General features: G+C 33.8%; 1 protein-coding gene across 3 annotated transcripts in view; it reads left to right on the top strand.

Moving 5' to 3' along the window:
- IMMP2L (inner mitochondrial membrane peptidase subunit 2) overlaps positions 1-15,680 on the top strand; it is an 847,470-nt gene that overhangs the window by 652,161 nt on the left and 179,629 nt on the right. For all 3 annotated transcript variants that reach the window (XM_069461995.1, XM_069461996.1, XM_069461994.1), the window contains one exon: positions 9,897-9,999. In XM_069461995.1, the coding sequence (XP_069318096.1) occupies positions 9,897-9,999 (103 nt within the window). The remainder of the gene's footprint in view (positions 1-9,896; positions 10,000-15,680) is intronic.

Below are 15,680 nucleotides of genomic sequence, written 5' to 3'. Positions count from 1 at the left end.
GAGGCTAAGGTGAGAGGATAGCTTGAGGCCAGGAGTTCAAGACCAATCTGGGCAATATAGCGAGACCCCCATCTCTACAAAAAAAATTAAAAAAAGCTGGGGATGGTAGTGCTTGCCTATAGTCCTAGCTACTTGGGAAGCTGAACCAGGAGGATTGCTTGAGCCCAGGAGTTTGAGGTTGCAATGAGTTATGATGACACCACTGTACTCCAGCCTAGGCAAAAGAGCTAGACACTGTCTTAAAAAAAAAAAGGAAATAAAACTCTTCCTCAAGGGGAACTCTAGACCTAGATTGCTTCACTGGTGAACTCTACCAAACATTATGAAGAAATAATATGAATTCTGCAAAAACTCTGCCAAGACATAAAAGACAAGGGAACACTCTTATATCATTTTATGAAGACAGTATTGCCCTCATACTAAAACCAGACAAATATAGTATACACACACGCACACACACACACACACACACACACACACAAAACCTACAGATAAGTATTTCTCATGAATATAGATGCAAACAACCTTAATTAATACTGAATTCATCATGACCAAGCTGGGGGTGTCTTAATTAGCAAGGTTGCAGGATACAAAACCAATACAGAAAAATCAATTGTATTCCTGTATATTACTAATGAAAAACTGAGAGTTAAATTTTTTAAAAAAATCTTTTAAAAATGACATCAAAAAAACAGTAAATACTTAGAAATCAATTTAACAAAAGATGTACAAGACTGTTATGGTATCAATCACACAACGTAACTGAGAAAAAAATTAAAATATCTTTAAAATTGGAGAGATATACCATGTTCATTAATGGGAACACTCAGTGTTGTTAAGATGTCAATTCTACCCAATTTTCTCTGTAGGCCCAGTGCAATCCCAGTCAAACTTTCAGCAGCTGCTTTTCATAGAAATGGACAGGTGTTTCTAAAATCTATTTGGAAATGCAAAGGACATAGAATAGCCAAAATGATTTGGAAAGAGGTAGAACAGAAAGTTAGAGTATTAACTGTACCTGGTTTCAAGACATTTTTTTGGTGGAAGATTTTTTAATTGCTGCTTCAGTTTTGTTGCTGATAATTGATCTATTCAGGAGTTCTATTTCTCCCTGATTGAGCCTTGGGAGGTTGTGTGTTTCCAGGAATTTGTCTGTTTCCTCAACGTTTTCAAGTTTATGTGCATAGAGATTTAAATAGTGTTTTCAGAAGATACTTTGTGTTTCTGTGGTATCAGTTGTAATATCTCCTTTTTCATCTCTGATTGAGGTTACTTGGGTCCTTTCTTTCTGGTTAATCTAGATAGAGGTCTATCAATTTTGTTTATCTTTTCAAAGAACCAAATCTTTGTTTCATTAATCTTCTGTATTTTTTTTTTTTTCGTATTTCATTTGGTTCTGCTCTGACCCTAGTTATTTCTTTTTTTGTGTTGGGTTTGGGCTTGATTTGCTCTTCCTTTTCTAGTTCCCTGATACAATTCATTAGATTTTTGATTTGCAATCTTTGCATCTTTTTGATGTAGGCATTTAAAGCTATAAATTTTCCCCTTAGGACTGCATTTGCTAAATCCCACAGATTTTGACAACTTGTGTCCCCTTTGTCATTTATTTTAAGAAATCTTTTGATTTCTATCTTAATTTCCTTCTTGACCCAATAAACTTTCTGCAGTAGGTTATTTAATTTCCATGACTTTGTGTAGAATTGAGTGTTTCTGTTGGAGTTGATTTCTAATTTTATTCTACTATGATCTGAGAAGACGTTATGATCATCTCAATAGATGCAGAAAAAGAATTTGACAAAATTCAACACCCTTTTATGATAAAAACTTTTAACAAGATAGGCATAGTTGGAACATACCTCAAAATTATGAAAACCATATATGACATATCCACAGTCAACATCATATTGAATGGGGGAAAATTGAAAGCATTTTCACTAAGAACTGGAACAAGACAAGGATGTCCACTGTCACAACTTCTATACAGCATAGTGATGGACATCTAGCCAGAGCAATCAGATAAGAGATGGAAATTAAGGGTGTCCAAATGGGGAAAGAGGAGGTCAAACTATCACTCTTTGCTAATGATATGATATTATATTTAGAAAACCCCAAAGATTCCACCAAGAGACTCCTGGAATTGATAAATAAATTTGGCAAAGTCTCAGGCTACAAAAATCAATCTACACAAATCAGTAGTATTCCTATACACCAGTAACAGTCTAGCTGAGAATCAAATCAAAGACTGTATAGATACAAAGAAAATAAAATACCTAGGAATTTATTTAACCAAGGAGGGGAAAGACCTCTACAGGAAGAACTACATATCAGCGAGGAAGGATATTGCAGATGATGTAAACAAAGGGAAAAAAACATGTCATGCTCATGGATCGGCAGAATCAACATTGTTAAAATGTCCATACTACCCAAAGCGATTTACAGATTCAATGCAATCCCCATCAAAATACCAATATCATTTTTCATAGATCTGGAAAAAATAATTCTATGCTTTGTTTGGAACCAGAAAAGATCCCGAATAGCCAAAGCAACCTTAAGCAAAAGGAACAAATCTGGAGCCATCACTTTACCAGACTTTAAGCTGTACTAAAAGGCTATAGTAACCAAAACAACATGGTACTGCCACACAAAAAAAGACATAGACCAAAGAAACAGAAAAGAGAACCCAGACATAAATCCATCCACATATTGCCATCTGATTTTTGACAAAGTAGACAAAAACATACACTTGGGAAAAGAATCCCTGTTCAGTAAATGGTCCTGGGAAAATTGGATAGCTACATGTAGAAGACGGAGACAGGATCCATATATCTCACATTCACAAAAATTAATTCAAGGTTGATAACAGACTTAAATCTAAGACATGAAACCGTAAGAATTCTAGAAGAATATGTTGCAAAAAGTCTTCTAGATATCAGCTTAGGGAAATAATTTATGGAGAACCCTAGGGCAATCACAACAACAATAAATATAAATAAATAGGACTTGATTAAATTAAAAAAAAACTTCTGCATAGCCAAGGAAACAGTCAACAGAGCAAATAGGCAACCTACAGAATGGGAGAAAATAGTCACATGTTGTAGATCTGATAAAGGTCTGATACCTAGAATCTATAAAGAATTTGGGCAAATCAGCAAGAAAAAAATCAAGCAACCCCATTAAAAAGTGGGCAAAAGACATGAAAAGGAGCTTTTCAAAGAAGACAGACTAATGGCCAATAGACATATGAAAAAATACTCAATGTCACTAATAAGAAAAATGCAAATCAAAACCATAATGAGATATCACCTAACCCCAGTGATAATTACTTTTATCAAAAAGTCCCAAAACAGTAGATGCTGGTATGGATGCAGAGAGATAGGAACACTTATAATTGTTGGTGGGACTGCAAACTAGTGCAAACTCTGTGGAAAATAGTATGGAGATTCCTCAAAGAACTGAAAGTAGACCTACCATTTGATTCAGCAATTCCGCTACTGGGTATTTATCCATAGGAAAAGAGGTCATTTTATCAAAAAGACCCTGGCACTAGAATTTTTATTGCAGCACAATTCACAGTTGCAAAAATGTGCAATCAGCCCAAGTGCCCATCAATTCATGAGTGGGTTAATAAAATGCGGTATATGTACAACATGGAGTACTACTACTTAGCCATAAAAAAAAAATAATACCTTATGCAACAATCTGGATGTAACTGGAGACCATCCTCCTAAATGAAGTATCACAAGAATGGAAAAACAAACACCATATGTACTCACTTTTAAATTGCAACTAACTGATCAGCGCTCATGTGCACAAATGGAAGTAAAACTCAGTGGAAATCATGTATGGGGGAGGAGGGAATGGGGAAATCATACCTAACTTACACAATATACAGTATCTGGGTGATGGGTACACTTATAACTTTGACTCAAGCAGTACAAAAGCAATCCATGTAACCAAAATATTTGTACCCCCATAATACTCTGAAACAAAAAAAAGAAAAAAAAAAGACTTATAAAGCCACAATAATCATGACTGTGATATTGACATAAATATCAATGAAAAAAAAATAGCATCCAGAAATAGACTGATCCACATATGATAAATTAATTTTTGACAATGGTGCCAAATTAATTCAAGGGTAGTCTTTTCAAAAAATTATGCTGGGAAAATTGGATAACCATATGCAAAAAAAAATGAAACGTGCACCATACCTTGCACCATATAAAAATTATTACAAATGGCCTAATACAAAACTAAAAGAAGAAAACATAGGAGAAAATCTTTGAGTTTGGATTAGGCAATGATTTCTTATGGTAAGAAAAGCATGTACCATAAAAGAGAAAAAAATTGATTAAACAGACTTCATCATAATTGGAAGTCTATATTCTTTGTAGGAAAAAAACTTAAGAAAATGAAAAATGCACAGCACAGATTAGGAGGACATATTTGCCGAAACACATATCTGATAAAATATTTACATCAAGAATCAGAAAAGAATATCCCAAAATGAAGTCCTCAGAAGCTGCTGCAGAATGAAGAGTTTTTCTCTAACCTTCTCCTGCCCTCCTGTCTATCAGTCCCATTCTGCCCCTAGCCTAGCTGTAGAAACTAGCATTCCTCTTCCCCAAGGCAGGTCATAGAAACCGGAACCCTTTTTCCCCAAAGCCAGCCTTAAAACCTAAAAATATTACTCTAACTTTCCCTCCACCTCTCTGTATAAAGAATAGCCATAAAGAAATTATCTGACTTACCTTGTTTGACTGTGGGTCATAAAACCTTCCTTTCAGAGAGGGTCTTGCACCACACTCAGAAGGAAGGACCACATGCTCAGAGAAGCCAAGAAGAATCTAGTCAGACAGGCTTTGCTGGGCGTCTCCACTCAGTCTGTTAGCATTAGATCATACTCTTTTTGTCCAGTCATATTTCTATATAACTGTATATACTATATTGAACCTAAGCATAAAAATGGGAAATTTCCCCCTATATCTTTGGGTCTTCATTCTGTCTGCCTTGTCTACAATTAATCTGCCTTTCGAGTTGACTTTTCAGTGAGCCTTCACAAGGCCAAGGGAAAGTTCTGTTTGATTCTTTTTCAAATGTCTGTCTTAAAAATATGGTAATCTTCCTTACTCATGTTTTTAATTCCCTTTTTATTTTAAAAAAGTATTTAAAGAGGTATGATTTATATTCATAAATTCAGCATTTGAAGTCCTTGGGGGTCATCTAAGTCTGCTGGTTTATTGTTTGTCCTGACTCACTAATGGTGGCTGTTTCCTCATGAGATCTGTAATTTTGGATTGTGGATTCCTGTTGCCTGAGACTTATCTAAAGAAAACCTGAAAACCAGATTTGAGGGATTATCCCTGAAGAGATTTGTATTTACCACTGTGAGATGCCTGGGGCCAATTAAAGTTAATTCTTAACTTTCCCAAGCCATTCAAGTAGTGTGAATTTGAACCTTAATCTCCCCTGAGAACAGAATGTAGATTCTCAAGGGAGAGCCTTTTACCTTCGAGAGGACAACCCTAGATAGGCAATTGTTCATTTTATTTTCCTTTCCTCATGGTAAATTATTTTTTTCTGGTCCTATCTACTAGTGATGATAAAGAGAGTTAGTTCTGATTTCTGATCTATTAGGGTCCTGAGCCCTTGACCCCTGGTCCCTTTGAGACAATGAAAGCCTGAAGACTTGGATCCAGGGAGCAGTAAACATCCCCAGAGCAGCTACTGCTTTGCATTATGAGAAAAATCAATAGAATGCTTTGAAAAATAGAGAAATAATACCTTCAATCAATTATGAATTATTAATATGACGTACCTAAATTAGAAACGTGTGTGTGTGTTTGTGTGTGTCTGTGTGTGTTTGTTTATTTGGGAAATACTTTTAGCAAGAATTCCTTCCCTCCTTGTGGTATCAAGAATTACATGGACAATACTTTGTATTCAACTGATGGCATTCAACAGATTCAAAGACTTATAAAACACTATTTTCAAGGTCAAATCAAATTGGAGGCAATGATTCTTCATTTCGTTTATAAAACCTAGGTAACTTGTCTTGGTAAAGCTAGTACTAAAAATGCCTGTTTTTTAGACAGGTAGTTAGAATATCATACAGAACTCATTTTTGACTGTCAAAACCAAAATTATTTGCAAGCCATAGATACATACAACCTTGTAGGCTGACACCTCACTTAACTGTTAAATCACCTAAAAGATTATCTTGTCTTCTTTTATGTGAATTCAAGAGCACAAAGCTATTTAAAATTCTTTCTTTAAAGAAATTCTATTAGGAGCATTATATTTCTTTGGCAGTCCTAAAAGGATCTAGTCCAATATTTTAACATCATATTTTTTAAAGCCACTTTAGGTTATTCTTTAAAAAGTTAGATTGAAACCTGAGACACAGATATGCACTATGTATGTGGGATGAATCTTACCAGGGTTCTGTAGCTCAAATAGCTCTTTCAAAACTGTGTGCTATCTGGTATTAACATAACAATATTCAAATATGCAAGAGACTAGTAGGTAAAAATACAAATAGAATGTGCTTTCACCTACTATTCTCTGCATATTTGAATATTCACAAATAGATAGATTGTGTTTTCACATGTAAGTTTTAGAGTGCTCCCAAAGGACATAAGAATAAAAGAAAAAAAAAGATTCATTGTACCATTAAAAATAGTCTATAGTTGCAGCGCAACTGTGGGGAAAGGAAATTATTGAGGCGTAGTTCAGGTAATTTTAAGAGACTGATGCTAATAGATAGCAAAAGCTGAACACATTCTGAATTATAAAATGAAATAAAATAATGGACAAAGGAAGACAATAGCAATAATAACTACCACTTATTGGGTTCTAACTATATATCAGAACTATATTCATTGCTTTTTTAAAAAAGTCTCAACTAAAAGAGAATCCATTTACCAAGTGTTTAATATATGCCACTTTTATCCATAGAACAACTTTTTGAGTTAGGTATTATTATTTGTCCAGTTGTGTAAATGAGGAAACTGACAAGAGTTTTGTCAACTTGCCCAGATCATCTAAGCTTGAAGGTGTTAAGATATAAAAGCTAAGGTAGGCTGGCTCCAGAGACTATGCTGTGTAACAAGTCTCCATTATATTTTCATCTAACTATTAATAATAAGCTTTATCTTATCCTGGTTAGGGTATGTCTTATTAATCCCATTTTAAAGATGAACAAATAGAAGTAGAAACTGTAAGTAAGTTGCACAAGATTATGTGTGAGTAATAATGTCAATATTAAAACTGGTTTAGTCTGTTTCCAGAATCTATGTACTTTCCACTATATTATTCTGCCGCTGTGGCTTTGTATTTTATTAGTCATTCGTTTAACAAGTATTTGTTGAGCGCTTGTGTGCAATGTATTCTTCTGGACTCTGTAGATACTGTAGTAAACAAGAATGGTATAGTTCCAAAGATTGCATTCTAGTGAGGAGAAATAAAAAATAAACAAATAAATCCATAAATGCATTTCAGGTGTTAGGTGCAATAAAGAAAAATAAAGCATTGTAAGTGGCTAGAAAATATTGAGATAAAGGGGTGTATTTAAATTTTTTAGACAAGACGGTTAATGCAAAGAAACATGCAACTGTCTATCACTGGTACATTTATGATGTTGCCTTCTATCTCAAGTACCTTGACTCCTTGATTTTATGACATTGAAACTCAATCTGGGTTTTATTTCATTCTTCTGTTTTCTAGAAGAATATATTTGATTTAAGACCCATCATGTCATTGCACAGATGATTTTATGCTGGTTTTACTTTGTAATTCTGGAATGGTTATTTGAAGAGACAAAATTGGTAATTGTTTTTTATTTTTTCTAAGTATTTATCCAAAATACCCAGCTTAATAAGGTGGGACTTGTTTGGAGAGTATGCCTTGCCAACAATCAAGTAAAGGGTCTTCTCCCTGTCATCAGCACTGGATGTGGGATATTAGTTCTTAGAGGCAACCTCATAATAAAAGTAGTAGTGATGTCAAGAACTAATTGACTGATTTTAATTGAAGAACACTTATGTTACAGAGTATATGATGGTAAGATGTGTTCAACTTGTGTTTTGCTTTTCTTTAGAACGCTGGAAACTTTCTTCCCAGTAGTAATTAACAATAAACAGCAGTCATTAACTTACTGTGGGCTTCTAATGGATTCAACATTGCTTCCTTGCATGAATGATTTTCTGAGCTAAAGAAAAGTAATTTAACACCGAAATTATCTTGAAAATTAAAAGCCATCCTAGATAATGAATAGTTTCAATTTCTGTAACACGAATTTATGTGTAGTTTTCATTTTTAATGTATTCTTCCATACACATACAACTTGCTAACTAACAAAAATGGCCTCCTAGGGACTCCACCTCAAAGAACAGCGTGCCAAGTTCAGTCTCTGAACTCTGTAGCCTTGGAGGTAGTATTTATTCATTCATCTAGTCAGCCAACATTTATTGAGAAGCTTCTTCAGGCTAGGCATTTTCCTGAGTGCTTTGGGGAACAAAAGGGAAAAAAAAAAGCAGTTTCTGCCCGCAAAAGAATATATTATTTTGGGATTAGAATAATATTTTATCCTAATCTTGCCTCATTTATTTAATTAGTTGTATAATAATTTATTGAACCAATTCTGTGTTGTTGTATATTTAGGTAAATTGGGGTATTTTTGTTTTTTTGCTATAAAAAGCCTGGGTTGAACTCCTCTGATAACAAATATTTGTCCATATTTCTCATTTATTTAGGATGGATTTCTACAAGTAGAGTAACTAGGTCAAAAGGCATGAACATTTTAGTCTCCTAAAATTTTGTGAAAAATTGCCCTAAAATGGAAATATAGACAAAAAAACGTTGTATCATTTTACATTGCTACCAGCACTGTATGAAAGAGCCTTTTCCTACTTCCTTTTCTTGCCAGCATTAAGAATCTGGAATGTTCTGCCAAATGTGTATTTTTTTTTTTTTTTGAGACAGGGTTTTGCTCTGTTTCCCAGGCTAGAGTACAGCAGCAGCATCATAACTCACTGCAACTTCGAACTTCTGGGCTCAAGCAATCCTCCTGCCTCTGCCTCCCTAGTAGAAGGGACTACAGGCACATGCCACCATGCCCGACTAATTTTTCTATTTTTTTTTTTTTTTTTAGAGATAGGTTCTCGCTCTTGTTCAGGCTGGTCTCAAACTCCTGGCCTCAAGCAATCCTCCCACCTCGGCCTCTCAAAGTCCTAGGATTACAGGCTTGAGCCACTGCTCCTGGCCCAAATGTGTATCATTGATCATTAATCTTTAGTTTTCAAAATTGCCAAAAAGTTACTCATTTTTTAAGGATAATTTAGTGCTGATCAAAAAATTTCAAGTGATATTATTAGTTTATATCTAACAAGAAATCATCCAGATTATTTTCTTTCCTTTTCTTATTATATATGCCAAAATTTAGAGTATTAAGAAGTACGAAAGTGTTCTCCATTGGTTTGAGAAGTTTGACTAAAACAACAATGAAGATTGCAGCTGTCGATGAGTCAGCTGGAAGAGTTGAATATTGACACAAAAGCACGTGTCAAAAATCAAATGGATCTCTATTTTGCTAGGGCCCATTGAATTTCATAAGTACCTATTGAGGGTATTATCAAATAAATTAAGTACCAACACATTATGTTTGATGCTAATGCATTTTATTTAAGCACAGAATTCCTACCTATAGAATTAATAATGCCATGAATACGTTTACAGGAACCTAACCCTATCTTAATTAAAAATGAAGTTATGAGGAAGCTTCATGGTTAACTTGTCTGTTACATCTTTATAACATTTTGCCTTTACTGAGTTTGTATGCTCGGCTGTTTGATCTCCTTTCTGCTCTTATCTCAATGGTTGCACTGTTTTTTTTCTAGAACCATTGGACACAAAAATCGGTATGTCAAAGTCCCCCGTGGTCACATCTGGGTTGAAGGTGATCATCATGGACACAGTTTTGACAGTAACTCTTTTGGGCCGGTAAGTCATCTTTTATCTTGTTGCTGATATAATTGGATTTCAAAAGTGGAAACTAAAGTATGTCAGATAGATTGCTCAGGTAAGTCAGCCAAGACTGATCATGAATTTTATAGTGAAACAGTTTATGTTTGAAAATTTCCTTTTAAGTATTGTAAACATATAACATAAACTATCAAGGTGTATGTTTGTATGTGCATGTGTGTGTGTTTCATAGAAAAGAACTTGGAAACTTCAACAAAGTGCCAAAAGATGCTTTTTAGCTGGGCCTGAGAATTAAGTTACATAACACAGATTAACAGAAGGAAAGCATGCAAATTTAACATAAGTTTTAAGTGGTACAGGAGCCCTCACAAAGAAATGAAGACCCAAAGAAATGGCAAGACCTACATACTTTTGTATTAGATTGAACAAAGAGGTAATTATGAAAAAGTAACTTAATTATGTGGGGAAGCTAAAGAAAAATAAGAATTATTTTAACAAGGTCTATTTGTACAGAATTTTTTCTGCTGTTACTCCCCATAGAAGAGTGTTTCTTTTCTCTTGATATAAGGAGGACATCATTCACACGAAAGTTTTTATCTCCTGTTTTCAGAAAGAAAAGGGGAAGATTAAATCCCCTTCTTGCATCTGCTGTTTTTCAAGTGCCCATAACTTAAAGTAATCCCCTTATATCATAAAGTGGCATATTTTGGGGTGGCAAATTCTGACACTCTTCATAAGTAACATTTTCTAAGCATTTAATTTGTAGCAGAAGTGCAGGCATTCCTTATTCCATGCTTATATTCCGTAAAATGTGACTAAGCTTATATTTTATGAATTTTTTCATGTTGAATGCATACAGAAATTCTCTATTTGTGAATCTCTGCAGTGGCTCATTATATAAAGTGAAAAATCTTTTAGATAATGGAAACTATTCCTGATTTCTAATTATCTAGACTGTTTAAATACTTGGATTTTCACCTATTACATTTTCCTAAAACTAGACATAGCTATACTTGTTATGTATGTATAGGTTGAGCATCCCTAATCCGAAAATCTAAAATCTGAAATGCCCCAAAACCCAAAACTTTTTGAGTGCCAATATGATGCTCAAAGGAGATGCTCATTGGGGCATTTTAGATTTCAAATTTTCAGATTAGGGGTGCTCAATCAGTACGCATAATGCAAATATTCAAAAATCTGAAATCCAAAACACTTCTGGTCCCAAGCATTTTGCATAAGGGAAACTCAACCTGTGTAACTTAATTGAGTACCTTTAGATATGTTTGTGAAAAAAATTATCCACATTGTTTCATCTAAAATTCAATGGTGGTCTCCAATAAAACAATTTCCTTCAGATATTATGAGGGACCACTATTATTGTTACTAAGGAGCAGCCACTTTGACTCACCTTTGGCCAAAAAAGAATAATTGAACTGGGGTTAGGGTATGGATATGTGGCAGATAATTTTAGGAGACTAATCCTTCTTCTTTTTGCTAGTTGCAGCGATGATAATAAATACTTCTAAGGCCTTTTCTCACTTTTGAATCGTAATTATTACAAAAATGTAATCTAATACCAAAAATGAGACAAACCGTTTGGAAAATTCTAGGTCACTTACAGTATAGAAGTGAATGTTGTGAAGAAATTTAGTAGCAATCTGAAAGTGAAAATAAATTACCTAAAAGCCATTTTATTTCTCTTTCCTCATAGTTGTGATTGGATATGAAGTGTTTCCATTATGCATAATATCTCTATGAAATATCTTTATGCTAACCCTCTTGAATATATCGTCATTGCACAATGGTAGAAAATGTCTTATCATCTCATAATATGGATTCACTAATTTATGACTTTAGTTTGGATTTCTAGCGTGAAAAATATCTTTTGTAAGTTTCCTTTAAAATTATGGTAATTGCCTGGAAGTGTTACTAGATTTTACTGGATTATGTATTAAAGATGTATGATGATTCTGATGTGTTGGTTTGCGATTGCTCAGAATACTTTCTAAGCATTTCTCTGAGCAATTCTTTTGCTTTGTGAAAGAAATTAGTATCTTTTTTTTTTTACCACCCCTAATTCTATGTAGAACACATTAATACATCTTTTATTATAGCCAGGCTGTTCTTTGCCAGCACTCAAAAGTAATTGATTATTATAGGTATTGATGAATGGTCTACTTGCTTTAAAATGGAGGCACATAAAAAGCAAGTTTTGTATTTGTATGTGTGCGTGCATAGCTGTGAATTGTCAAATAGTCATTTTTAACCTCTTCAGATCAGCAGACTCTTCATCAATTAAAAATGCATGCAGCAGTTCTTTCTCCCATTTATTACACATATTCATTTCAGTACTTACATTTGACCTGTTCTCATACATAGTCATTCTTTGTGGTGAAAACACAAATGCAATTCTTTTCATGGCCTAGCTTGTACATTTTCTATCTTTGAGGTTTTTCTATCATTCTTTATCTAGCTTTAAGTCATGAGCAACTGAGATACTTTCACTATTTGCTGCATAGTGATGTGTGAAACTCTAGTATCTAAAAATAAATCTAAAATACATTATTTATTTTAACTACATTGATGAAAGGACATTAGAAGAAAAATTTTTCACTTAAATATTTTAAGGCAAAGATAATCTTTCCAATATATATAAATGTATTTTGATATTTAGGTTTGTGATCATAGTGTCACCTTGTGAGCAATTTGTGTGCAGGGACCGTGAAGCAGAACTGAACAATTTGGATGTAGAAACTATGCATGATATACTGCCTCTATCTGAGAATGGAAACTTCAAGTTATACTAAACATGAAATCTTTTTACTTCCAAGTCTCTTGGAAAAGAGCTAATTCAATCACTTATTTCATTGATACCTAATTAAATAAAATATTAGCTGCCTAGAGTATTTTCTTGAAGGAAATATGCCTAATAGAAAATGATAGACTTAGTAATAAATGACCATTACAAATATTGTTTATTAATGAAATCAGCTGATGGTCTGAGAGTGATGATATATAGGAAGGTATGGAAAATGAGGATTAAAATTCCATAGCATTCCTTTTGAAGTTTATGAAGTGCAAAAAAAGTTTTTCATTTTTTAAAAACTAGTGAAAAAGCAAAGGAGAAAAGCAAAATTCATGTTTTCATATCATGAAAAGCCTTTAATTTATGCCTTCAAGACACATTTTTGAGCATCTATTTGTCCACCTTGATTTTGGCCTGTGGATCCTGATGGGTGGAAGGAATCTGGAGAATAAGACTTGTATTAACTGGAGAGAGATTGTTAAATTAGGTGCTATGTGTGGGAAATGGACATTTTAAGAGGTTTAATATCTAGTCATACCTGTTTTTATTTTTTTCCCTATGTTGTGCATTTTTGGTTAAAAAAATACAATATGTGTTAACTAGGGCAGCAAGAACAAGATTCTTGGCGTTGCAGGAAGGATGAAAGGAAGGGACTTTTTGGTATTAGACCACATAACAAAGGGAGGAATTGGGATGGAGTTTTGGGATATGTTTAAAATAATCAGAGATCATAAGGGCAAAGATTCAAGTCATGGATAATAAGGAGTACACTGAACCTGTGAGTCTTCCTAATCCTTTGGACACTGTCACCAAGTCTGAAAAAAAATGCCCTGATGCCCATAAGGAGAAGGTAAGAAAGTCAATAGATACAACAATGACTGATGTGTAATCCCCACCCTCCAGAAAGGATAGACTAGAGGGGAGGCTCACAGTCAGGTCATCCCAGTAGAGTGTAACCAGTACTCTAAGTGGGGGTATGGCAGAGTCTCTTAGAGGAGTAGAGCATTTGTGTACTGGAAACTCATATGAAAAACCTATGCAACTTCCTCAGTGGATTTGGTAGAACAGTGTTCTAAAATCAGTAAAAATAATAACTATCTGGTAAAATCTTGCATTACATAAAGCACTGTAGATGCTGTGTGTTTTGTGAATGGAGTGATTTTATGCCTGCAGTGGTTCAGGGGTTTCAGCTGCATTGAAAATATTCTGTTTATACATACATAATTATCTTGTGGACATATGAGAATAAATTGACATTTCATTTTATTTATTGTTGAAGTGTAACATTTTCCTTGTGTAAGTTCTCTAGAGCAGTTATAATAGCTTTTATTTAAAATCAGCCATTTTCAAATAAAGAAAAAGATCGTTAGACTGTGTTGACAAGCTCCACATAAAGTGTTCTTCTATTCACACTTTCTTTGAAAAACGTTGCTTAGACTTTAATTGGTTTTATTTTCTTATTGTCTCATAGTACCTGCTTATTCATTAAAAATTTTTGTTAGGAACTAAAATAATCTATATTTTATAGAAAAATAATGGTAACACCAGTCCTTTGGTTTTTGAAGTCATAAAGTCTTACCTTGGTGCTTTTCTTCAATTGTTTCTCACAGTCCCTTAAACAGTGCTACAACTTCACAATGCCACAGATTTTACTTAAATATAATTTTCATTAAACTGGCATAGGCAAAGGCATGCATTTCATAAAAAGATCAAAACCAATTAAAAGAGATGACATATTAATGAAAATATCTATATAACCAATGATAGTTAAGTCTCAGAAGAAAGCCCATTCTCTAAAGCAATGTTTAAAACCAAGAAATACCTACACAGCAAAAAGAAAAAAGCCCTTCAGGATTAGCTTCACTATTAGTAGGATTTGTTGCTGTACAGTTAGGATATCAAAAAAATATATGATTTTAAAAAGAGATCATGGAAACATAACATAGTGGTAAACTAAACAATGTCACCCCTACCCCCAAGAACAGAGGTTATCTAAGCTGCTGTTTCTACCACATCAAATTTTGTCCTCTGTCTTAATTATTCTGCTAGTGTAAAAATCATTTTCCACATGATTTCATTTTTAGATAGGAGAATGTCAGCAGAATTGTCATTAGACTCCATTACTATGGCAGATAGACTCCATTACTATGGCAGATACTGTTCCTTTGGGCCGTTTAGTTACAGAATTAAGCATGTTCATTTTATTAGAAATGTATATTTATTGACAGTGGTTCAGGAGCCAAGACTCAGTGCAATATATGCTGGATTATTAGCAATTTTATAAGCTCTTAGAATTTTTTTAAGCAGTGGAGTTGGAGCCTTTATCTTACTTGTAAGATAAAATAGAAAATATGAGGGGCCCATAAGTGATTAAAAAAAAACCCTGCTATCAAACATACTGTGATTCAAGGTTTGAGATTGAATTACCTCATTTACATGAAATATATTTATAAAATGTTTGGTGGGTAATTGTTTGCTCTCTCCTTCTCTTAATAAACACCAAACTATTTAACTGACTCTCTTTTGACTGAGCTTCTGGGAGATAAGATTCCTTGGAAATTTTTAATTTTCCTAAAGCTTCTTGGGTAATCTTAAAAACTTTGTTCTGAGTCAGTATCTTATTGGTTATATTTACTGAAGTGACTTGCAAGAGAAATAAATACAAGATCAGTTTGATTGTGAGTGACTTGGGTGATTCTTTTCTGTATAATGGAGCCAATTACGAAGACTATAGTAAATCACAACAACTACACTTTTAGATATTATCCGTAGGAAGATCCGTGTGATTTTTGTAGTATATTCATATTTGTCCAACTTAGTGTATCAATCAAGTAAAAATGCAATTTTTTATTACGGTAGTCAAAATCAAAGCCATGAAGTATATTCCATTAAT

This window comes from Eulemur rufifrons, chromosome 29, assembly GCF_041146395.1.
Source record: "Eulemur rufifrons isolate Redbay chromosome 29, OSU_ERuf_1, whole genome shotgun sequence".
In the NCBI taxonomy this organism is placed as follows: Eukaryota; Metazoa; Chordata; class Mammalia; order Primates; family Lemuridae; genus Eulemur; species Eulemur rufifrons.
Note: the sequence above shows the minus strand (reverse complement) of the source record. Positions and strands in the feature narration are given on the sequence as shown.